Here is a 25,761-nt window from a genome sequence, read left to right as displayed (position 1 = left end):
GTGACTGAAAGAGAGAGAGAGAGAGTGAGGACTGGAGATGCTAAGAGAGAGTGTGACTGAAAGAGAGAGAGAGACAGTGAGGACTGGAGATGGTAAGAGAGAGTGTGACTGAAAGAGAGAGAGAGTGAGGACTGGAGATGGTAAGAGAGAGTGTGACTGAAAGAGAGAGAGAGACAGTGAGGCCTGGAGATGGTAAGAGAGAGTGTGACTGAAAGAGAGAGAGAGAGAGTGAGGACTGGAGATGCTAAGAGAGAGTGTGACTGAAAGAGAGAGAGGGAGACAGCGAGGACTGGAGATGGGAAGAGAGAGTGTGACTGAAAGAGAGAGAGAGACAGTGAGAGGGAGAGAGACAGTGAGGACTGGAGATGGTAAGAGAGAGTGTGACTGAAAGAGAGAGAGAGAGACAGTGAGGACTGGAGACTGTAAGAGAGAGTGTGACTGAAAGAGAGAGAGAGAGAGAGAGAGAGAGACAGTGAGTACTGGAGATGGTAAGAGAGAGTGTGACTGAAAGAGAGAGAGAGAGACAGTGAGGACTGGAGACTGTAAGAGAGAGTGTGACTGAAAGAGAGAGAGAGAGAGAGAGAACTGGAGATGGTAAGAGAGAGTGTGACTGAAAGAGAGAGAGAGAGACAGTGTGGACTGGAGACTGTAAGAGAGAGTGTGACTGAAAGAGAGAGAGAGAGACAGTGAGTACTGGAGATGGTAAGAGAGAGTGTGACTGAAAGAGAGAGAGAGAGACAGTGAGGACTGGAGACTGTAAGATAGAGTGTGACTGAAAGAGAGAGAGAGAGACAGTGAGTACTGGAGATGGTAAGAGAGAGTGTGACTGAAAGAGAGAGAGAGACAGTGAGGACTGGAGATGGTAAGAGAGAGTGTGACTGAAAGAGAGAGAGAGACAGTGAGGACTGGAGATGGTAAGAGAGAGTGTGACTGAAAGAGAGAGAGAGACAGTGAGGACTGGAGATGGTAAGAGAGAGTGTGACTGAAAGAGAGAGAGAGACAGTGAGGACTGGAGATGGTAAGAGAGAGTGTGACTGAAAGAGAGAGAGAGACAGTGAGGACTGGAGATGGTAAGAGAGAGTGTGACTGAAAGAGAGAGAGAGAGGGAGAGAGAACTGGAGATGGTAAGGGAGAGTGTGACTGAAAGAGAGAGAGAGAGAGAGAGAGAGAACTGGAGATGGTAAGAGAGAGTGTGACTGAAAGAGAGAGAGAGAGACAGAGAGAACTGGAGATGGTAAGAGAGAGTGTGACTGAAAGAGAGAGAGAGAGAGAGAACTGGAGATGGTAAGAGAGAGTGTGACTGAAAGAGAAAGAGAGAGAGACAGAGAGAACTGGAGATGGTAAGAGAGAGTGTGACTGAAAGAGAGAGAGAGACAGTGAGGACTGGAGATGGTAAGAGAGAGTGTGACTGAAAGAGAGAGAGAGACAGTGAGTACTGGAGATGGTAAGAGAGAGTGTGACTGAAAGAGAGAGAGAGACAGTGAGTACTGGAGATGGTAAGAGAGAGAGTGACTGAAAGAGAGAGAGAGACAGTGAGGACTGGAGATGGTAAGAGAGAGTGTGACTGAAAGAGAGAGAGAGACAGTGAGGACTGGAGATGGTAAGAGAGAGTGTGACTGAAAGAGAGAGAGAGACAGTGAGGACTGGAGATGGTAAGAGAGAGTGTGACTGAAAGAGAGAGAGAGACAGTGAGGACTGGAGATGGTAAGTGAGAGTGTGACTGAAAGAGAGAGAGAGACAGTGAGTACTGGAGATGGTAAGAGAGAGTGTGACTGAAAGAGAGAGAGAGACAGTGAGGACTGGAGATGGTAAGAGAGAGTGTGACTGAAAGAGAGAGAGAGAGAGTGAGTACAGGAGATGGTAAGAGAGAGTGTGACTGAAAGAGAGAGAGAGACAGTGAGGACTGGAGATGGTAAGAGAGAGTGTGACTGAAAGAGAGAGAGAGACAGTGAGGACTGGAGATGGTAAGAGAGAGTGTGACTGAAAGAGAGAGAGAGACAGTGAGGACTGGAGATGGTAAGAGAGAGTGTGACTGAAAGAGAGAGAGAGACAGTGAGTACTGGAGATGGTAAGAGAGAGTGTGACTGAAAGAGAGAGAGAGACAGTGAGGACTGGAGATGGTAAGAGAGAGTGTGACTGAAAGAGAGAGAGAGACAGTGAGGACTGGAGATGGTAAGAGAGAGTGTGACTGAAAGAGAGAGAGAGAGAGAGAGAGAGAGAGAACTGGAGATGGTAAGAGAGAGTGTGACTGAAAGAGAGAGAGAGATAGACATAGAGTACTGGAGATGGTAAGAGAGAGTGTGACTGAAAGAGAGAGAGAGACAGTGAGGACTGGAGATGGTAAGAGAGAGTGTGACTGAAAGAGAGAGAGAGAGAGAGAGAGAGAGAACTGGAGATGGTAAGAGAGAGTGTGACTGAAAGAGAGAGAGAGACAGTGAGGACTGGAGATGGTAAGAGAGAGTGTGACTGAAAGAGAGAGAGAGAGAGAGAGAGAGAGAGAACTGGAGATGGTAAGAGAGAGTGTGACTGAAAGAGAGAGAGAGAGAGACAGAGAGTACTGGAGATGGTAAGAGAGAGTGTGACTGAAAGAGAGAGAGAGACAGTGAGGACTGGAGATGGTAAGAGAGAGTGTGACTGAAAGAGAGAGAGAGAGAGAGAGAGAGAGAGAACTGGAGATGGTAAGAGAGAGTGTGACTGAAAGAGAGAGAGAGAGAGACAGAGAGGACTGGAGATGGTAAGAGAGAGTGTGACTGAAAGAGAGAGAGACAGTGAGGACTGGAGATGGTAAGAGAGAGTGTGACTGAAAGAGAGAGAGAGAGAGAGAGAGAGAGAACTGGAGATGGTAAGAGAGAGTGTGACTGAAAGAGAGAGAGAGAGAGACAGAGAGTACTGGAGATGGTAAGAGAGAGTGTGACTGAAAGAGAGAGAGAGACAGTGAGAGAGGGAGACTGTAAGGGAGAGTGTGACTGAAAGTGGGTGTGGATCACTCACTGTGTAACTGTACAGAGTCACTGTTTATTCAGGGTGAGGGTCACTCACTGTGTAACTGTACAGAGTCACTGGTTATTCAGGGTGAGGGTCACTCACTGTGTAACTGTACAGAGTCACTGTTTATTCAGGGTGAGGGTCACTCGCTGTGTATCTGTACAGAGTCACTGTTTATTCAGGGTGAGGATCACTCACTGTGTAACTGTACAGAGTCACTGTTTATTCAGGGTGAGGGTCACTCACTGTGTAACTGTACAGAGTCACTGTTTATTCAGGGTGAGGGTCACTCACTGTGTAACTGTACAGAGTCACTGTTTATTCAGGGTGAGGATCACTCACTGTGTAACTGTACAGAGGCACTGTTTATTCAGGGTGAGGGTCACTCACTGTGTAACTGTACAGAGTCACTGTTTATTCAGGGTGAGGGTCACTCACTGTGTAACTGTACAGAGTCACTGTTTATTCAGGGTAAGGGTCACTCACTGTGTAACTGTACAGAGTCACTGTTTATTCAGGGTGAGGATCACTCACTGTGTAACTGTACAGAGTCACTGTTTATTCAGGGTGAGGGTCACTCACTGTGTATCTGTACAGAGTCACTGTTTATTCAGGGTGAGGGTCACTCACTGTGTAACTGTACAGAGTCACTGTTTATTCAGGGCGAGGGTCACTCACTGTGTAACTGTACAGAGTCACTGTTTATTCAGGGCGAGGGTCACTCACTGTGTAACTGTACAGAGTCACTGTTTATTCCGGGTGAGGGTCACTCACTGTGTAACTGTACAGAGTCACTGTTTATTCAGGGTGAGGATCACTCACTGTGTATCTGTACAGAGTCACTGTTTATTCAGGGTGAGGATCACTCACTGTGTAACTGTACAGAGTCACTGTTTATTCAGGGTGAGGGTCACTCACTGTGTAACTGTACAGAGTCACTGTTTATTCAGGGTGAGGATCACTCACTGTGTAACTGTACAGAGTCACTGTTTATTCAGGGTGAGGGTCACTCACTGTGTAACTGTACAGAGTCACTGTTTATTCAGGGTGAGGATCACTCACTGTGTAACTGTACAGAGTCACTGTTTATTCAGGGTGAGGGTCACTCACTGTGTAACTGTACAGAGTCACTGTTTATTCAGGGTGAGGATCACTCACTGTGTAACTGTACAGAGTCACTGTTTATTCAGGGTGAGGATCACTCACTGTGTAACTGTACAGAGTCACTGTTTATTCAGGGTGAGGATCACTCACTGTGTAACTGTACAGAGTCACTGTTTATTCAGGGTGTGGGTCACTCACTGTGTAACTGTACAGAGTCACTGTTTATTCAGGGCGAGGGTCACTCACTGTGTAACTGTACAGAGTCACTGTTTATTCAGGGTGAGGGTCACTCACTGTGTAACTGTACAGAGTCACTGTTTATTCAGGGTGAGGATCACTCACTGTGTAACTGTACAGAGTCACTGTTTATTCAGGGTGTGGGTCACTCACTGTGTAACTGTACAGAGTCACTGTTTATTCAGGGTGAGGATCACTCTCTGTGTAACTGTACAGAGTCTCTGTGTATTCAGCAGGGTGAGGATCACTCACTGTGTAACTGTACAGAGTCACTGTTTATTCAGGGTGAGGGTCACTCACTGTGTAACTGTACAGAGTCACTGTTTATTCAGGGCGAGGGTCACTCACTGTGTAACTGTACAGAGTCACTGTTTATTCAGGGTGAGGATCACTCACTGTGTAACTGTACAGAGTCACTGTTTATTCAGGGTGAGGATCACTCACTGTGTAACTGTACAGAGTCACTGTTTATTCAGGGTGAGGATCACTCACTGTGTAACTGTACAGAGTCACTGTTTATTCAGGGCGAGGGTCACTCACTGTGTAACTGTACAGAGTCACTGTTTATTCAGGGTGAGGGTCACTCGCTGTGTAACTGTACAGAGTCACTGTTTATTCAGGGTGAGGATCACTCACTGTGTATCTGTACAGAGTCACTGTTTATTCAGGGCGAGGATCACTCACTGTGTAACTGTACAGAGTCACTGTTTATTCAGGGTGAGGATCACTCACTGTGTAACTGTACAGAGTCACTGTTTATTCAGGGTGAGGATCACTCGCTGTGTAACTGTACAGAGTCACTGTTTATTCAGGGTGAGGGTCACTCACTGTGTAACTGTACAGAGTCACTGTTTATTCAGGGTGAGGGTCACTCACTGTGTAACTGTACAGAGTCACTGTTTATTCAGGGTGAGGATCACTCACTGTGTAACTGTACAGAGTCACTGTTTATTCAGGGTGAGGGTCACTCACTGTGTAACTGTACAGAGTCACTGTTTATTCAGGATGAGGATCACTCACTGTGTAACTGTACAGAGTCACTGTTTATTCAGGGTGAGGATCACTCACTGTGTAACTGTACAGAGTCACTGTTTATTCAGCAGGGTGAGGATCACTCACTGTGTAACTGTACAGAGTCACTGTTTATTCCGGGTGAGGATCACTCACTGTGTAACTGTACAGAGTCACTGTTTATTCAGAGTGAGGGTCACTCAGTGTGTAACTGTACAGAGTCACTGTTTATTCAGGGTGAGGATCACTCACTGTGTAACTGTACAGAGTCACTGTTTATTCAGGGTGAGGATCACTCACTGTGTAACTGTACAGAGTCACTGTTTATTCAGGATGAGGATCACTCACTGTGTAACTGTACAGAGTCACTGTTTATTCAGGGTGAGGGTCACTCACTGTGTAACTGTACAGAGTCACTGTTTATTCAGAGTGAGGGTCACTCAGTGTGTAACTGTACAGAGTCACTGTTTATTCAGGGTGAGGATCACTCACTGTGTATCTGTACAGAGTCACTGTTTATTCAGGGTGAGGATCACTCACTGTGTAACTGTACAGAGTCACTGTTTATTCAGGGTGAGGATCACTCACTGTGTAACTGTACAGAGTCACTGTTTATTCAGGGTGAGGGTCACTCACTGTGTAACTGTACAGAGTCACTGTTTATTCAGGGTGAGGGTCACTCACTGTGTAACTGTACAGAGTCACTGTTTATTCAGGGTGAGGATCACTCACTGTGTAACTGTACAGAGTCACTGTTTATTCAGGGTGAGGATCACTCACTGTGTAACTGTACAGAGTCACTGTTTATTCAGAGTGAGGGTCACTCAGTGTGTAACTGTACAGAGTCACTGTTTATTCAGGGTGAGGATCACTCACTGTGTAACTGTACAGAGTCACTGTTTATTCAGGGTGAGGGTCACTCACTGTGTAACTGTACAGAGTCACTGTTTATTCAGGGTGAGGGTCACTCACTGTGTAACTGTACAGAGTCACTGTTTATTCAGGGTGAGGATCACTCACTGTGTAACTGTACAGAGTCACTGTTTATTCAGAGTGAGGGTCACTCAGTGTGTAACTGTACAGAGTCACTGTTTATTCAGGGTGAGGATCACTCACTGTGTAACTGTACAGAGTCACTGTTTATTCAGGGTGAGGGTCACTCACTGTGTAACTGTACAGAGTCACTGTTTATTCAGGGTGAGGGTCACTCACTGTGTAACTGTACAGAGTCACTGTTTATTCAGGGTGAGGATCACTCACTGTGTAACTGTACAGAGTCACTGTTTATTCAGGGTGAGGGTCACTCACTGTGTAACTGTACAGAGTCTCTGTTTATTCAGGGTGAGGGTCACTCACTGTGCAACTGCACAGAGTCACTGTTTATTCAGGGTGAGGGTCACTCACTGTGTAACTGTACAGAGTCACTGTTTATTCAGGGTGTGGGTCACTCACTGTGTAACTGTACAGAGTCACTGTTTATTCAGGGCGAGGATCACTCACTGTGTAACTGTACAGAGTCACTGTTTATTCAGGGTGAGGATCACTCACTGTGTAACTGTACAGAGTCACTGTTTATTCAGGGTGAGGATCACTCACTGTGTAACTGTACAGAGTCACTGTTTATTCAGGGTAAGGATCACTCACTGTGTAACTGTACAGAGTCACTGTTTATTCAGAGTGAGGGTCACTCAGTGTGTAACTGTACAGAGTCACTGTTTATTCAGGGTGAGGATCACTCACTGTGTAACTGTACAGAGTCACTGTTTATTCAGGGTGTGGGTCACTCACTGTGTAACTGTACAGAGTCTCTGTTTATTCAGGGTGAGGGTCACTCACTGTGTAACTGTACAGAGTCTCTGTGTATTCAGGGCGAGGGTCACTCACTGTGTAACTGTACAGAGTCACTGTTTATTCAGGGTGAGGGTCACTCACTGTGTAACTGTACAGAGTCACTGTTTATTCAGGGTGTGGGTCACTCACTGTGTAACTGTACAGAGTCACTGTTTATTCAGGGCGAGGGTCACTCACTGTGTAACTGGACAGAGTCACTGTTTATTCAGGGTGAGGATCACTCACTGTGTAACTGGACAGAGTCACTGTTTATTCAGGGTGAGGATCACTCACTGTGTAACTGGACAGAGTCACTGTTTATTCAGGGTGAGGATCACTCACTGTGTAACTGTACAGAGTCACTGTTCATTCAGGGTGAGGATCACTCACTGTGTAACTGTACAGAGTCACTGTTTATTCAGGGCGAGGGTCACTCACTGTGTAACTGTACAGAGTCACTGTTTATTCAGGGTGAGGATCACTCACTGTGTAACTGTGCAGAGTCACTGTTTATTCAGGGTGAGGATCACTCACTGTGTAACTGTACAGAGTCACTGTTTATTCAGGGTGAGGATCACTCACTGTGTAACTGTACAGAGTCACTGTTTATTCAGGGCGAGGATCACTCACTGTGTAACTGTACAGAGTCACTGTTTATTCAGGGTGAGGATCACTCACTGTGTAACTGTACAGAGTCACTGTTTATTCAGGGCGAGGATCACTCACTGTGTAACTGTACAGAGTCACTGTTTATTCAGGGTGAGGGTCACTCACTGTGTAACTGTACAGAGTCACTGTTTATTCAGGGTGAGGGTCACTCACTGTGTAACTGTACAGAGTCACTGTTTATTCAGGGCGAGGGTCACTCACTGTGTAACTGTACAGAGTCACTGTTTATTCAGGGCGAGGGTCACTCACTGTGTAACTGTACAGAGTCACTGTTTATTCAGGGTGAGGGTCACTCACTGTGTAACTGTACAGAGTCACTGTTTATTCAGGGTGATGGTCACTCACTGTGTAACTGTACAGAGTCACTGTTTATTCAGGGTGAGGATCACTCACTGTGTAACTGTACAGAGTCACTGTTTATTCAGGGCGAGGGTCACTCACTGTGTAACTGTACAGAGTCACTGTTTATTCAGGGTGAGGGTCACTCACTGTGTAACTGTACAGAGTCACTGTTTATTCAGGGTGAGGATCACTCACTGTGTAACTGGACAGAGTCACTGTTTATTCAGGGTGGGGATCACTCACTGTGTAACTGTACAGAGTCACTGTTTATTCAGGGTGAGGATCACTCACTGTGTAACTGTACAGAGTCACTGTTTATTCAGGGTGAGGATCACTCACTGTGTAACTGGACAGAGTCACTGTTTATTCAGGGTGAGGGTCACTCACTGTGTAACTGTACAGAGTCACTGTTTATTCAGGGTGAGGGTCACTCACTGTGTAACTGTACAGAGTCACTGTTTATTCAGGGTGAGGATCACTCACTGTGTAACTGTACAGAGTCACTGTTTATTCAGGGCGAGGATCACTCACTGTGTAACTGTACAGAGTCACTGTTTATACTGGCTGAGGGTCACTCACTGTGTAACTGTACAGAGTCACTGTTTATTCAGGGTGAGGATCACTCACTGTGTCACTGTACAGAGTCACTGTTTATTCAGGGTGAGGATCACTCACTGTGTAACTGTACAGAGTCACTGTTTATTCAGGGTGAGGATCACTCACTGTGTAACTGTACAGAGTCACTGTTTATTCAGGGTGAGGATCACTCGCTGTGTAACTGTACAGAGTCACTGTTTATTCAGGGTGAGGATCACTCACTGTGTAACTGTACAGAGTCACTGTTTATACTGGGTGAGGGTCACTCACTGTGTAACTGTGCAGAGTCACTGTTTATTCAGGGTGAGGGTCACTCACTGTGTAACTGTACAGAGTCACTGTTTATTCAGGGTGAGGGTCACTCACTGTGTAACTGTACAGAGTCACTGTTTATTCAGGGTGAGGATCACTCACTGTGTAACTGTACAGAGTCACTGTTTATTCAGGGTGAGGGTCACTCACTGTGTAACTGTACAGAGTCACTGTTTATTCAGGGTGAGGATCACTCACTGTGTAACTGTACAGAGTCACTGTTTATTCAGGGTGTGGGTCACTCACTGTGTAACTGTACAGAGTCACTGTTTATTCAGGGTGAGGATCACTCACTGTGTAACTGTACAGAGTCACTGTTTATTCAGGGTGAGGATCACTCACTGTGTATCTGTACAGAGTCACTGTTTATTCAGGGTGAGGGTCACTCACTGTGTAACTGTACAGAGTCACTGTTTATTCAGGGGGAGGATCACTCACTGTGTAACTGTACAGAGTCACTGTTTATTCAGGGTGAGGATCACTCACTGTGTAACTGTACAGAGTCACTGTTTATTCAGGGTGAGGGTCACTCACTGTGTAACTGTACAGAGTCACTGTTTATTCAGGGTGAGGATCACTCGCTGTGTATCTGTACAGAGTCACTGTTTATTCAGGGTGTGGGTCACTCACTGTGTAACTGTACAGAGTCACTGTTTATTCAGGGTGAGGGTCACTCACTGTGTAACTGTACAGAGTCACTGTTTATTCAGAGTGAGGATCACTCACTGTGTAACTGTACAGAGTCACTGTTTATTCAGGGTGAGGATCACTCACTGTGTAACTGTACAGAGTCACTGTTTATTCAGGGTGAGGGTCACTCACTGTGTAACTGTACAGAGTCTCTGTGTATTCAGCAGGGTAAGGATCACTCGCTGTGTATCTGTACAGAGTCACTGTTTATTCAGGGTGTGGGTCACTCACTGTGTAACTGTACAGAGTCACTGTTTATTCAGGGTGAGGATCACTCACTGTGTAACTGTACAGAGTCACTGTTTATTCAGGGTGAGGGTCACTCACTGTGTAACTGTACAGAGTCACTGTTTATTCAGGGTGAGGGTCACTCACTGTGTAACTGTACAGAGTCACTGTTTATTCAGGGTGAGGATCACTCACTGTGTAACTGTACAGAGTCACTGTTTATTCAGGGTGAGGATCACTCACTGTGTAACTGTACAGAGTCACTGTTTATTCAGGGTGAGGGTCACTCACTGTGTAACTGTACAGAGTCACTGTTTATTCAGGGCGAGGATCACTCACTGTGTAACTGTACAGAGTCACTGTTTATTCAGGGTGAGGGTCACTCACTGTGTAACTGTACAGAGTCACTGTTTATTCAGGGTGTGGATCATTCACTGTGTAACTGTACAGAGTCACTGTTTATTCAGGTTGAGGATCACTCACTGTGTAACTGTACAGAATCACTGTTTATTCAGGGCGAGGATCACTCACTGTGTAACTGTACAGAGTCACTGTTTATTCAGGGTGAGGGTCACTCACTGTGTAACTGTACAGAGTCACTGTTTATTCAGGGTGTGGGTCACTCACTGTGTAACTGTACAGAGTCACTGTTTATTCAGGGTGAGGGTCACTCACTGTGTAACTGTACAGAGTCACTGTTTATTCAGGGTGTGGGTCACTCACTGTGTAACTGTACAGAGTCACTGTTTATTCAGAGTGAGGGTCACTCACTGTGTAACTGTACAGAGTCACTGTTTATTCAGAGTGAGGGTCACTCACTGTGTAACTGTACAGAGTCACTGTTTATTCAGGGTGAGGATCACTCACTGTGTAACTGTACAGAGACACTGTTTAATCAGGGTGAGTGTCACTCACTGTGTAACTGTACAGAGTCACTGTTTATTCAGGGTGAGGATCACTCACTGTGTAACTGTACAGAGTCACTGTTTATTCAGGGTGAGGGTCACTCACTGTGTAACTGTACAGAGTCACTGTTTATTCAGGGTGAGGATCACTCACTGTGTAACTGTACAGAGTCACTGTTTATTCAGGGTAAGGGTCACTCACTGTGTAACTGTACAGAGTCACTGTTTATTCAGGGTGAGGGTCACTCACTGTGTAACTGTACAGAGTCACTGTTTATTCAGGGTGAGGATCACTCACTGTGTAACTGTACAGAGTCACTGTTTATTCAGGGTGAGGATCACTCACTGTGTAACTGTACAGAGTCACTGTTTATTCAGGGTGAGGGTCACTCACTGTGTAACTGTACAGAGTCACTGTTTATTCAGGGTGTGGGTCACTCACTGTGTAACTGTACAGAGTCACTGTTTATTCAGAGTGAGGGTCACTCACTGTGTAACTGTACAGAGTCACTGTTTATTCAGGGTGTGGGTCACTCACTGTGTAACTGTACAGAGTCACTGTTTATTCAGGGTGAGGATCACTCACTGTGTAACTGTACAGAGTCACTGTTTATTCAGGGTGAGGATCACTCACTGTGTAACTGTACAGAGTCACTGTTTATTCAGGGTGAGGATCACTCACTGTGTAACTGTACAGAGTCACTGTTTATTCAGGGCAAGGGTCACTCACTGTGTAACTGTACAGAGTCACTGTTTATTCAGGGTGAGGGTCACTCACTGTGTAACTGCAGAGTCACTGTTTATTCAGGGTGAGGGTCACTCACTGTGTAACTGTACAGAGTCACTGTTTATTCAGGGCAAGGGTCACTCACTGTGTAACTGTACAGAGTCACTGTTTATTCAGGGTGAGGGTCACTCACTGTGTAACTGTACAGAGTCACTGTTTATTCAGGGTGAGGATCACTCACTGTGTAACTGTGCAGAGTCACTGTTTATTCAGGGTGAGGGTCACTCACTGTGTAACTGTACAGAGTCACTGTTTATTCAGGGTGAGGGTCAATCACTGTGTAACTGTACAGAGTCACTGTTTATTCAGGGTGAGGGTCACTCACTGTGTAACTGTACAGAGTCACTGTTTATTCAGGGTGAGGATCACTCACTGTGTAACTGTACAGAGTCACTGTTTATTCAGGGTGAGGGTCACTCACTGTGTAACTGTACAGTCTCACTGTTTATTCAGGGTGAGGATCACTCACTGTGTAACTGTACAGAGTCACTGTTTATTCACGGCGAGGGTCACTCACTGTGTAACTGTACAGAGTCACTGTTTATTCAGGGTGAGGATCACTCACTGTGTAACTGTACAGAGTCACTGTTTATTCAGGGTGAGGATCACTCACTGTGTAACTGTACAGAGTCACTGTTTATTCAGGGTGAGGGTCACTCACTGTGTAACTGTACAGAGTCACTGTTTATTCAGGGTGTGGGTCACTCACTGTGTAACTGTACAGAGTCACTGTTTATTCAGGGTGAGGGTCACTCACTGTGTAACTGTACAGAGTCACTGTTTATTCAGGGTGAGGGTCAATCACTGTGTAACTGTACAGAGTCACTGTTTATTCAGGGTGAGGGTCACTCACTGTGTAACTGTACAGAGTCACTGTTTATTCAGGGTGAGGATCACTCACTGTGTAACTGTACAGAGTCACTGTTTATTCAGAGTGAGGATCACTCACTGTGTAACTGTACAGAGTCACTGTTTATTCAGGGTGAGGGTCACTCACTGTGTAACTGTACAGAGTCACTGTTTATTCAGGGTGAGGATCACTCACTGTGTAACTGTACAGAGTCACTGTTTATTCAGGGGAGGATCACTCACTGTGTAACTGTACAGAGTCACTGTTTATTCAGGGGAGGATCACTCACTGTGTAACTGTACAGAGTCACTGTTTATTCAGGGCGAGGGTCACTCACTGTGTAACTGTACAGAGTCACTGTTTATTCAGGGTGAGGATCACTCACTGTGTAACTGTACAGAGTCACTGTTTATTCAGGGTGAGGGTCACTCACTGTGTAACTGTACAGAGTCACTGTTTATTCAGGGTGAGGATCACTCACTGTGTAACTGTACAGAGTCACTGTTTATTCAGGGTGAGGATCACTCACTGTGTAACTGTACAGAGTCACTGTTTATTCAGCAGGGTGAGGGTCACTCACTGTGTAACTGTACAGAGTCACTGTTTATTCAGGGTGAGGATCACTCACTGTGTAACTGTACAGAGTCACTGTTTATTCAGGGTGAGGATCACTCACTGTGTAACTGTACAGAGTCACTGTTTATTCAGGGTGAGGGTCACTCACTGTGTAACTGTACAGAGTCACTGTTTATTCAGGGTGAGGATCACTCACTGTGTAACTGTACAGAGTCACTGTTTATTCAGGGTGAGGGTCACTCACTGTGTACCTGTACAGAGTCACTGTTTATTCAGGGTGAGGGTCACTCACTGTGTAACTGTACAGAGTCACTGTTTATTCAGGGTGAGGATCACTCACTGTGTAACTGTACAGAGTCACTGTTTATTCAGGGTGAGGATCACTCACTGTGTAACTGTACAGAGTCACTGTTTATTCAGGGTGAGGGTCACTCACTGTGTAACTGTACAGAGTCACTGTTTATTCAGGGTGAGGATCACTCACTGTGTAACTGTACAGAGTCACTGTTTATTCAGGGTGAGGATCACTCACTGTGTAACTGTACAGAGTCACTGTTTATTCAGGGTGAGGATCACTCACTGTGTAACTGTACAGAGTCACTGTTTATTCAGGGTGAGGGTCACTCACTGTGTACCTGTACAGAGTCACTGTTCATTCAGGGTGAGGATCACTCACTGTGTAACTGTACAGAGTCACTGTTTATTCAGGGTGAGGGTCACTCACTGTGTAACTGTACAGAGTCACTGTTTATTCAGAGTGAGGATCACTCACTGTGTAACTGTACAGAGTCACTGTTTATTCAGGGTGAGGATCACTCACTGTGTAACTGTACAGAGTCACTGTTTATTCAGGGTAAGGATCACTCACTGTGTAACTGTACAGAGTCACTGTTTATTCAGGGTGTGGGTCACTCACTGTGTAACTGTACAGAGTCACTGTTTATTCAGGGTGAGGGTCACTCACTGTGTAACTGTACAGAGTCACTGTTTATTCAGGGTGAGGATCACTCACTGTGTAACTGTACAGAGTCACTGTTTATTCAGAGTGAGGATCACTCACTGTGTAACTGTACAGAGTCACTGTTTATTCAGGGTGTGGGTCACTCACTGTGTAACTGTACAGAGTCACTGTTTATTCAGGGTGAGGATCACTCACTGTGTAACTGTACAGAGTCACTGTTTATTCAGGGTGTGGGTCACCCACGGTGTAACTGTACAGAGTCACTGTTTATTCAGGGTGAGGATCACTCACTGTGTAACTGTACAGAGTCACTGTTTATTCAGGGTGAGGGTCACTCACTGTGTAACTGTACAGAGTCACTGTTTATTCAGGGTGTGGGTCACTCACTGTGTAACTGTACAGAGTCACTGTTTATTCAGGGTGTGGGTCACTCACTGTGTAACTGTACAGAGTCACTGTTTATTCAGGGTGAGGATCACTCACTGTGTAACTGTACAGAGTCACTGTTTATTCAGGGTGAGGGTCACTCACTGTGTAACTGTACAGAGTCACTGTTTATTCAGGGTGAGGGTCACTCACTGTGTATCTGTACAGAGTCACTGTTTATTCAGGGCGAGGATCACTCACTGTGTAACTGTACAGAGTCACTGTTTATTCAGGGTGAGGATCACTCGCTGTGTAACTGTACAGAGTCACTGTTTATTCAGAGTGAGGATCACTCACTGTGTAACTGTACAGAGTCACTGTTTATTCAGGGTGTGGGTCACTCACTGTGTAACTGTACAGAGTCACTGTTTATTCAGGGTGAGGATCACTCACTGTGTAACTGTACAGAGTCACTGTTTATTCAGGGTGTGGGTCACTCACTGTGTAACTGTACAGAGTCACTGTTTATTCAGGGTGTGGGTCACTCACTGTGTAACTGTACAGAGTCACTGTTTATTCAGGGTGAGGGTCACTCACTGTGTAACTGTACAGAGTCACTGTTTATTCAGGGTGAGGGTCACTCACTGTGTAACTGTACAGAGTCACTGTTTATTCAGGGTGAGGATCACTCACTGTGTAACTGTACAGAGTCACTGTTTATTCAGAGTGAGGATCACTCACTGTGTAACTGTACAGAGTCACTGTTTATTCAGGGTGTGGGTCACTCACTGTGTAACTGTACAGAGTCACTGTTTATTCAGGGTGAGGATCACTCACTGTGTAACTGTACAGAGTCACTGTTTATTCAGGGTGTGGGTCACCCACGGTGTAACTGTACAGAGTCACTGTTTATTCAGGGTGAGGATCACTCACTGTGTAACTGTACAGAGTCACTGTTTATTCAGGGTGAGGGTCACTCACTGTGTAACTGTACAGAGTCACTGTTTATTCAGGGTGAGGATCACTCACTGTGTAACTGTACAGAGTCACTGTTTATTCAGGGTGTGGGTCACTCACTGTGTAACTGTACAGAGTCACTGTTTATTCAGGGTGTGGGTCACTCACTGTGTAACTGTACAGAGTCACTGTTTATTCAGGGTGAGGGTCACTCACTGTGTAACTGTACAGAGTCACTGTTTATTCAGGGTGAGGGTCACTCACTGTGTAACTGTACAGAGTCACTGTTTATTCAGGGTGAGGATCACTCACTGTGTAACTGTACAGAGTCACTGTTTATTCAGAGTGAGGATCACTCACTGTGTAACTGTACAGAGTCACTGTTTATTCAGGGTGTGGGTCACTCACTGTGTAACTGTACAGAGTCACTGTTTATTCAGAGTGAGGATCACTCACTGTGTAACTGTACAGAGTCACTGTTTATTCAGGGTGTGGGTCACTCACTGTGTAACTGTACAGAGTCACTGTTTATTCAGGGTGAGGATCACTCACTGTGTAACTGTACAGAGTCACTGTTTATTCAGGGTGTGGGTCAAGGTCCCTCTGACGTAGTGTTTTTCACTTTACATTCTTCTGAACTACCAGCAAGTCTGGACATGATGCCTGTAATGTGTTGGAGCTGTTCCTGACAAAACCAGTCTTGTGCACTGATAAATTGAAGAATTCCTGGAATCCCAGATGCAAAGCATTGTGCAAGTCAAGAGCAATTGATCAAAGGTTCTCTCTCAGTCTGTGCCCTCATGATATTTTATAGCTGCTGTCTAATCATCAGGCTGTCTATTTACTCATTGGATTCCAGCCTGTAACTCACTCCCAGGTATCTGTTATTCTATATAAAACCCCCCCGAACCCCTCGATTAGATTCCAGTCTGTAACTCACTCCCGGGTATCTGTTATTCTATATATAAACCACCCAGAACCCCTCGATTAGATTCCAGTCTGTAACTCACTCCCGGGTATCTGTTATTCTATATAAAACCCCCCCGAACCCCTCGATTAGATTCCAGTCTGTAACTCACTCCCGGGTATCTGTTATTCTATATATAAACCCCCGAACCCCTCGATTAGATTCCAGTCTGTAACTCACTCCCAGGTATCTGTTATTCTATATATAAACCCCCGAACCCCTCGATTAGATTCCAGTCTGTAACTCACTCCCAGGTATCTGTTATTCTATATATAAACCCCCGAACCCCTCGATTAGATTCCAGTCTGTAACTCACTCCCGGGTATCTGTTATTCTATATATAAACCACCCGAACCCCTCGATTAGATTCCAGTCTGTAACTCACTCCCAGGTATCTGTTATTCTATATATAAACCCCCGAACCCCTCGATTAGATTCCAGTCTGTAACTCACTCCCGGGTATCTGTTATTCTATATATAAACCCCCGAACCCCTCGATTAGATTCCAGTCTGTAACTCACTCCCAGGTATCTGTTATTCTATATATAAACCCCCTGAACCCCTCGATTAGATTCCAGTCTGTAACTCACTCCCGGGTATCTGTTATTCTATATATAAACACCCTGAACCCCTCGATTAGATTCCAGTCTGTAACTCACTCCCGGGTATCTGTTATTCTATATATAAACCACCCGAACCCCTCGATTAGATTCCAGTCCTTAACTCACTCCCGGGTATCTGTTATTCTATATATAAACACCCCCGAACCCCTCGATTAGATTCCAGTCTGTAACTCACTCCCGGGTATCTGTTATTCTATATATAAACCCCCCGAACCCCTCGATTAGATTCCAGTCTGTAACTCACTCCCAGGTATCTGTTATTCTATATATAAACCCCCTGAACCCCTCGATTAGATTCCAGTCTGTAACTCACTCCCGGGTATCTGTTATTCTATATATAAACCCCCGAACCCCTCGATTAGATTCCAGTCTGTAACTCACTCCCGGGTATCTGTTATTCTATATATAAACCCCCCGAACCCCTCGATTAGATTCCAGTCTGTAACTCACTCCCGGGTATCTGTTATTCTATATATAAACCCCCCAAACCCCTCGATTAGATTCCAGTCTGTAACTCACTTCCGGGTATCTGTTATTCTATATATAAACCCCCCGAACCCCTCGATTAGATTCCAGTCTGTAACTCACTCCCGGGTATCTGTTATTCTATATATAAACCCCCCGAACCCCTCGATTAGATTCCAGTCTGTAACTCACTCCCGGGTATCTGTTATTCTATATATAAACCCCCCCGAACCCCTCGATTAGATTCCAGTCTGTAACTCACTCCCAGGTATCTGTTATTCTATATATAAACCCCCGAACCCCTCGATTAGATTTCAGTCTGTAACTCACTCCCGGGTATCTGTTATTCTATATATAAACCTCCCGAACCCCTCGATTAGATTCCAGTCTGTAACTCACTCCCGGGTATCTGTTATTCTATATATAAACCCCCCCGAACCCCTCGATTAGATTCCAGTCTGTAACTCACTCCCGGGTATCTGTTATTCTATATATAAACCAACCCGAACCCCTCGATTAGATTCCAGTCTGCAACTCACTCCCGGGTATCTGTTATTCTATATATAAACCCCCGAACCCCTCGATTAGATTCCAGTCTGTAACTCACTCCCAGGTATCTGTTATTCTATATATAAACCCCCCCGAACCCCTCGATTAGATTCCAGTCTGTAACTCACTCCCGGGTGTCTGTTATTCTATATATAAACCACCCGAACCCCTCGATTAGATTCCAGTCTGTAACTCACTCCCGGGTGTCTGTTATTCTATATATAAACCACCCGAACCCCTCGATTAGATTCCAGTCTGTAACTCACTCCCGGGTGTCTGTTATTCTATATATAAACCACCCGAACCCCTCGATTAGATTCCAGTCTGTAACTCACTCCGGGTATCTGTTATTCTATATATAAACCACCCGAACCCCTCGATTAGATTCCAGTCTGTAACTCACTCCCGGGTATCTGTTATTCTATATATAAACCACCCGAACCCCTCGATTAGATTCCAGTCTGTAACTCACTCCCGGGTATCTGTTATTCTATATATAAACCACCCGAACCCCTCGATTAGATTCCAGTCTGTAACTCACTCCCGGGTATCTGTTATTCTATATATAAACCACCCGAACCCCTCGATTAGATTCCAGTCTGTAACTCACTCCCGGGTATCTGTTATTCTATATATAAACCACCCGAACCCCTCGATTAGATTCCAGTCTGTAACTCACTCCCAGGTGTCTGTTATTCTATATATAAACCACCCGAACCCCTCGATTAGATTCCAGTCTGTAACTCACTCCCAGGTGTCTGTTATTCTATATATAAACCACCCGAACCCCTCGATTAGATTCCAGTCTGTAACTCACTCCCGGGTATCTGTTATTCTATATATAAACCACCCGAACCCCTCGATTAGATTCCAGTCTGTAACTCACTCCCGGGTATCTGTTATTCTATATATAAACCCCCCCGAACCCCTCGATTAGATTCCAGTCTGTAACTCACTCCCGGGTATCTGTTATTCTATATATAAACCACCCGAACCCCTCGATTAGATTCCAGTCTGTAACTCACTCCCGGGTATCTGTTATTCTATATATAAACCCCCCCGAACCCCTCGATTAGATTCCAGTCTGTAACTCACTCCCGGGTATCTGTTATTCTATATATAAACACCCCGAACCCCTCGATTAGATTTCAGTCTGTAACTCACTCCCGGGTATCTGTTATTCTATATATAAACCCCCCGAACCCCTCGATTAGATTCCAGTCTGTAACTCATTCCCGGGTATCTGTTATTCTATATATAAACCACCCGAACCCCTCGATTAGATTCCAGTCTGTAACTCACTCCCGGGTATCTGTTATTCTATATATAAACCCCCCCCCGAACCCCTCGATTAGATTCCAGTCTGTAACTCACTCCCGGGTATCTGTTATTCTATATATAAACCACCCGAACCCCTCGATTAGATTCCAGTCTGTAACTCAATCCCGGGTATCTGTTATTCTATATATAAACCCCCCGAACCCCTCGATTAGATTCCAGTCTGTCACTCACTCCCGGGTATCTGTTATTCTATATATAAACCCCCCCGAACCCCTCGATTAGATTCCAGTCTGTAACTCACTCCCGGGTATCTGTTATTCTATATATAAACCACCCGAACCCCTCGATTAGATTTCAGTCTGTAACTCACTCCCGGGTATCTGTTATTCTATATATAAACCCCCCGAACCCCTCGATTAGATTCCAGTCTGTAACTCACTCCCGGGTATCTGTTATTCTATATATAAACCCCCCTGAACCCCTCGATTAGATTCCAGTCTGTAACTCACTCGCGGGTATCTGTTATTCTATATATAAACCACCCGAACCCCTCGATTAGATTCCAGTCTGCAACTCACTCGCGGGTATCTGTTATTCTATATATAAACCACCCGAACCCCTCGATTAGATTCCAGTCTGTAACTCACTCCCGGGTATCTGTTATTCTATATATAAACCACCCGAACCCCTCGATTAGATTCCAGTCTGTAACTCACTCCCAGGTATCTGTTATTCTATATATAAACACCCCGAACCCTTCGATTAGATTCCAGTCTGTAACTCACTCCCGGGTATCTGTTATTCCATATATAAACCACCCGAACCCCTCGATTAGATTCCAGTCTGTAACTCAATCCCGGGTATCTGTTATTCTATATACAAACCCCCCGAACCCCTCGATTAGATTCCAGTCTGTCACTCACTCCCGGGTATCTGTTATTCTATATATAAACCCCCCCGAACCCCTCGATTAGATTCCAGTCTGTCACTCACTCCCGGGTATCTGTTATTCTATATATAAACCCCCCCGAACCCCTCGATTAGATTCCAGTCTGTCACTCACTCCCGGGTATCTGTTATTCTATATATAAACCACCCCGAACCCCTCGATTAGATTCCAGTCTGTAACTCACTCCCGGGTATCTGTTATTCTATATATAAACCCCCCCGAACCCCTCGATTGGATTCCAGTCTGTAACTCACTCCCGGGTATCTGTTATTCTATATATAAACCACCCCGAACTCCTCGATTAGATTCCAGTCTGTAACTCACTCCCGGGTATCTGTTATTCTATATATAAACCCCCCCGAACCCCTCGATTAGATTCCAGTCTGTAACTCACTCCCGGGTATCTGTTATTCTATATATAAACCCCCCGAACCCCTCGATTAGATTCCAGTCTGTAACTCACTCCCGGGTATCTGTTATTCTATATATAAACCACCCCGAACTCCTCGATTAGATTCCAGTCTGTAACTCACTCCCGGGTATCTGTTATTCTATATATAAACCCCCCCGAACCCCTCGATTAGATTCCAGTCTGTAACTCACTCCCGGGTATCTGTTATTCTATATATAAACCCCCCCGAACCCCTCGATTAGATTCCAGTCTGTCACTCACTCCCGGGTATCTGTTATTCTATATATAAACCACCCCGAACCCCTCGATTAGATTCCAGTCTGTAACTCACTCCCGGGTATCTGTTATTCTATATATAAACCCCCCCGAACCCCTCGATTGGATTCCAGTCTGTAACTCACTCCCGGGTATCTGTTATTCTATATATAAACCCCCCGAACCCCTCGATTAGATTCCAGTCTGTAACTCACTCCCGGGTATCTGTTATTCTATATATAAACCCCCCGAACCCCTCGATTAGATTCCAGTCTGTAACTCACTCCCGGGTATCTGTTATTCTATATATAAACCCCCCGAACCCCTCGATTAGATTCCAGTCTGTAACTCAGGTATGAGGCGATGGGGTGAGAGAGAGAGAGAGAGAGAGAGAGGCAGAAGAAATAGATAGACTGATTCAGGGCCAGAGAGGGAGAGCTATTCCGCTGTGTCGGGCCGCAGTGATGTTCGCTGTGTCACTTCAGCACAAATTCGAAATGAAGTCAAAGAGTGAACTGTGTGCAGGGTTCATTGAATCAAGTGGAAAGGTATGCAAAGCACTTACTGTTGATAATTTCCATACTGCTGGGTAGTCCCTCCTTCAGAACCGCACGCTTCTGATCACCTCCTGTAAAATCCTCGAGGCCGGCTGGTGCTCTCCCTTGCTCTTTCCTTCGTAGCTCTCCAGGGCCCCCTCCGTGTTCTGCTTGACTGGCACACACACTCCCAGGACCTGCGCAGCATCAGAAAGCCTAAAAGTTTTGAAATGCGGGGGTTGGATGGGTGAGGGAGGGGGAGGGGTAGGTGAGGCCCCTACTCTTGGGTGAGAGGAAGTCCACACTTAAAGGTAAGGCATTGTGAACGAGCCGCCACCGGTCAGGGCTTACAGGAGCAGCTGATCGCCCGGGAAATATGCCGTGGGCTGCAGCATGGGTCAAGGATGGTTAACCCCGTCAGAGCCGCTCCGATTTAAACCCAGTCAACTCCTCCCGACCCTGCCACTCAGAGACTTAACCCAGTAACATCCCCGTCACTCGGCTCAACCCATTCAACTCCCTCGGACACTTGACTCAGTTTCAACGTTAAAATAGTCCCTGAACCCTTCAGTCATTTTAACCCATTCAACTCATGCTGAACACTTCAACCCCCAGGACAGGTACAGTACTGGGGGTTAGATACAGAGTAAAGCTCCCTCTACACTGTCCCCCATCAAACACTCCCAGGACAGGTACAGTACGGGGGTTAGATACAGAGTAAAGCTCCCTCTACACTGTCCCCCATCAAACACTCCCAGGACAGGTACAGTACGGGGGTTAGATACAGAGTAAAGCTCCCTCTACACTGTCCCCCATCAAACACTCCCAGGACAGGTACAGTACGGGGGTTAGATACAGAGTAAAGCTCCCTCTACACTGTCCCCCATCAAACACTCCCCAGGACAGGTACAGTACAGGGGTTAGATACAGAGTAAAGCTCCCTCTACACTGTCCCCCATCAAACACTCCCCAGGACAGGTACAGTACGGGGGTTAGATACAGAGTAAAGCTCCCTCTACACTGTCCCCCATCAAACACTCCCAGGACAGGTACAGTACGGGGGTTAGATACAGAGTAAAGCTCCCTCTACACTGTCCCCCATCAAACACTCCCCAGGACAGGTACAGTACAGGGGGTTAGATACAGAGTAAAGCTCCCTCTACACTGTCCCCCATCAAACACTCCCAGGACAGGTACAGTACGGGGGTTAGATACAGAGTAAAGCTCCCTCTACACTGTTCCCCCATCAAACACTCCCCAGGACAGGTACAGTACGGGGGGTTAGATACAGAGTAAAGCTCCCTCTACACTGTCCCCCATCAAACACTCCCAGGACAGGTACAGTACGGGGGTTAGATACAGAGTAAAGCTCCCTCTACACTGTCCCCCATCAAACACTCCCAGGACAGGTACAGTACGGGGGTTAGATACAGAGTAAAGCTCCCTCTACACTGTCCCCCATCAAACACTCCCCAGGACAGGTACAGTACGGGGATTGGCTGGGCAATTTGGAGCACTTCCTGCCAGCAATCAGGGGGAGCAGCTGCACTTGTGTTGCAGCAATTGCAGAGTGGAGACTGGAGAAAGGTGAATACAGAGTGGAGGGAAACCATCAAGGAAGGCTGCAATTTTTCTGGAGAGGTGGGTGTCAGGGCACCTGAAAGACTATTAAGTTTAAACTGTTTGGGGGAGGGAGAAGAGGCCTGAAGACTCAGGGGTGGGGCAGCCAAATCCAGTAGGGGCCCCTGTGTTTGTATTGGTGTTTGCACACAGGGAGCTCCCTCCCCACCCCAACTGCCTGCTCGGGACAGCTGGAGTTGCCCGGGTGAAGACTGTCTTGTTAAAAGCAGAAGAGGAGAGTACCGGGCGGCTCCAGCCGTCCCGGGTGAAGAAGCCTCCCCCAACTGGAAGACAACAAACAGTTTTGGACTAATTGTTATAAAGGTGCTCCAACTGGCAGTTGGAACAAACATCCTTTTCAGCCTTTCTCTCCCTTCCTCCACTCAGTCGCCTCAGTCACCTATCCTCCCCTTTTCCTTTACCATCCTACCCCATCCTCCTCTCCTCCCACTCCACCTTGTTTAAAGTTTGCTTTTTTTTAAATTGTGTAAATTTGTTTTGTTTCTTGGGGGTGGACGTAGCTCTTAGACCCCATGGCAAGCCCCTCTTCGCCGGTGGCGGGGCCTTCCCGTTCATATGCTGCTGCAGCTGCACCTGTTGCCCCGTCACCGTTTGCTTTATTAACATCGAAGCATGGGGTCAAGAGCTACGTCCACCCGAACATGACGATAGAGGCATGCGTGAAAGCAATGGCCGAGGTTGTCGGCCCTTCGGCCATTGTTGCAGCCTCTAAAATGTACGGGAAGGCAGTGTTTTTCCTGAGGACCGAGCGGGCGGTGTCCCTGGCTCTGAGCAAGGGGCTCACCGTGGGCGGGACCTTTCTGCCAGTGGACCCCCTGGAGGCCACTGCGCAAAGGCTCATTTTATCCAATGTCCCACCCTTCATTCCTGGTGAGCTCCTCCTTCCCCACCTGCACCATCTGGGGGAGGTAAAGACGGGGCTCACCCCAGTCCCGCTCGGTCTTCGGGAGAACAGCCTCCGACACGTGTACTCCTTCCGCCGCCAGTTATTCATGCAGCTGGCGCGGGAGGAGGTGACAGAGGGCCACTTCAATGTAGAATTCTAGGGGACGGCCTACCGCGTCTTCTGGACCTTGGACGGGGTGTGGTGCCATGTCTGTAAGGGGGTGGGGCATGTTCGTAAGAACTGCCCCAACCTCCCGGCTGCCAACTCCAACTCAGCGGCCCAGGGTGGCGACGCTGCACCTCCTCCCACCCCCACTACACCACCACCAGATACCATTCAGTCGGTACCAGAGGCTGTGGTTTTCACGGCCTCCGGCATGGAGGGGGGTGACCGTCCAAGTGGAAGGAAGGCGCGGAGGAGAAATAAACATCGAGAGGTGCGTCCCCTGGATATCGTGATACTACCCGAGCCTGAGCTCAGCCCAAGGCCCGATCTCGGGAAGTCAACTTGCCCCAGGGCTGGGCTCAGGCCCAGGGTGAATAAAAAAAAGGAGAGTGTGGAGGTGAAGGCCTCTGATGATATGGAGGTCTCTGACCCTCCGCACACAACAGGGAAAAAGAGGAGAAGGCACCCCTCCACAGAGGTAACAAGGGGCCCTGAGGCGCAGGGCCCATCTGTTGGAGGGGAGCTGTCTCCTGTTTCGGGTCCCCAGGTTTCCCCTACCGCCACCACCAAGGCTGCAAAGTCCGGGCAGGTGCTCCCTATTCCTCAGGATGGAGGGGAGGGGATGGCCCCGGTACATGAGGCCCCTCCTGAAGGAGTAAGTGGGGCCCTGCTTGTGGTGGGGGAGCCTGGGGAAACCGCCCATTCTGCCACTGCTACTGGGTCGGGTGTCCTGAATGAAGGGGAGGGCGAGGCCCCAGAGGGTCGGGCCTCCCAGCCGGAGTCCACCACCAACCAGGAGACACCCGACCCAGTTATAACTGAGAATGCTGCCCCACCTGCTGGGCCTGTGGGTGCTGGCGGAGCGGGAGATAGCCTCCTCCCTCCGCCTCCAATCTCGGCTCCGGCTGGTTTCCCGGAGTCGGGAACTTCTGTCTCCCCTGGACCACTCATTGCCCTGGGGACGGAGGTGGAGGGGGATCCTGAGCCGCTGGTGCCTGCAGGCTCCAGTTTCACAATAGAACCCAGAGAGGACTCCTCCGCCATCGATCCTGGGGGTGGGATCGTGACGGAGGCGGGACCAGCTGGCGCGGCCGGGACGTCCGCCCCACAGTGTGTGGTGGATGTGTCGGCCGCTGGCGGTGACGACCCGGAGGAGGATGGAGATTCGGTGCGGGGCACGGAGGATGATCTTGATTCCATCGCCAGTGAGGTGGTGGAGTCCCTCGTGCCTCCCACCGAATCTCCTCTCATCCCCACGGCGGAACTCCGGGATTTCCTCGCGGCTTGCAGGGGTTGCCGCAATAAAGTTCAGCTGGCCCTCGACCGTTGGTCGAATCTGGCGCTGATCATCCAGTCCGTCCGTGCCGCCCTTAAGATAGCGGGCAAGCGCGCGGACGTGAAACTGGTTGGGAGGTGCCGTTTTAATGTGTTCCTCAATGGGTTGCTGGGGGAGTGGAAGGCCAGGTGCACTTCCACTCCCTCCTCACAGTGAGCTGTTGGTGACGGGTTTTAAGTACCTTTGACATGAAGATAACCATAGCCAGCCTCAACATCAACGGCAGCAGAGGGGCTCACCGCAGATTTCACAATCTCTCAGTCCTTAGGGAAGGGAGATACGCGGTGAG

The 25,761-nt window shown here is 47.2% G+C and overlaps 1 protein-coding gene across 1 annotated transcript in view; it reads right to left on the bottom strand.

The window, feature by feature from the left end:
- The window catches only part of LOC137363924 (cardiotrophin-1-like), a 104,462-nt gene extending 82,622 nt beyond the window's left edge, over positions 1–21,840 (bottom strand). The window contains exon 1 of the mRNA XM_068027425.1: positions 21,474–21,840. Within this exon, the coding sequence (XP_067883526.1) occupies positions 21,474–21,489 (16 nt within the window). The 5' untranslated portion in view covers positions 21,490–21,840. The remainder of the gene's footprint in view (positions 1–21,473) is intronic.
- Positions 21,841–25,761: the final 3,921 nt, after the last annotated feature.

Source organism: Heterodontus francisci, unplaced genomic scaffold (assembly GCF_036365525.1).
Source record: "Heterodontus francisci isolate sHetFra1 unplaced genomic scaffold, sHetFra1.hap1 HAP1_SCAFFOLD_645, whole genome shotgun sequence".
Classification (NCBI taxonomy): domain Eukaryota; kingdom Metazoa; phylum Chordata; class Chondrichthyes; order Heterodontiformes; family Heterodontidae; genus Heterodontus; species Heterodontus francisci.
The sequence above is the reverse complement of the archived record's forward strand: the minus strand, read 5'-3'. Positions and strand labels throughout refer to the sequence as shown.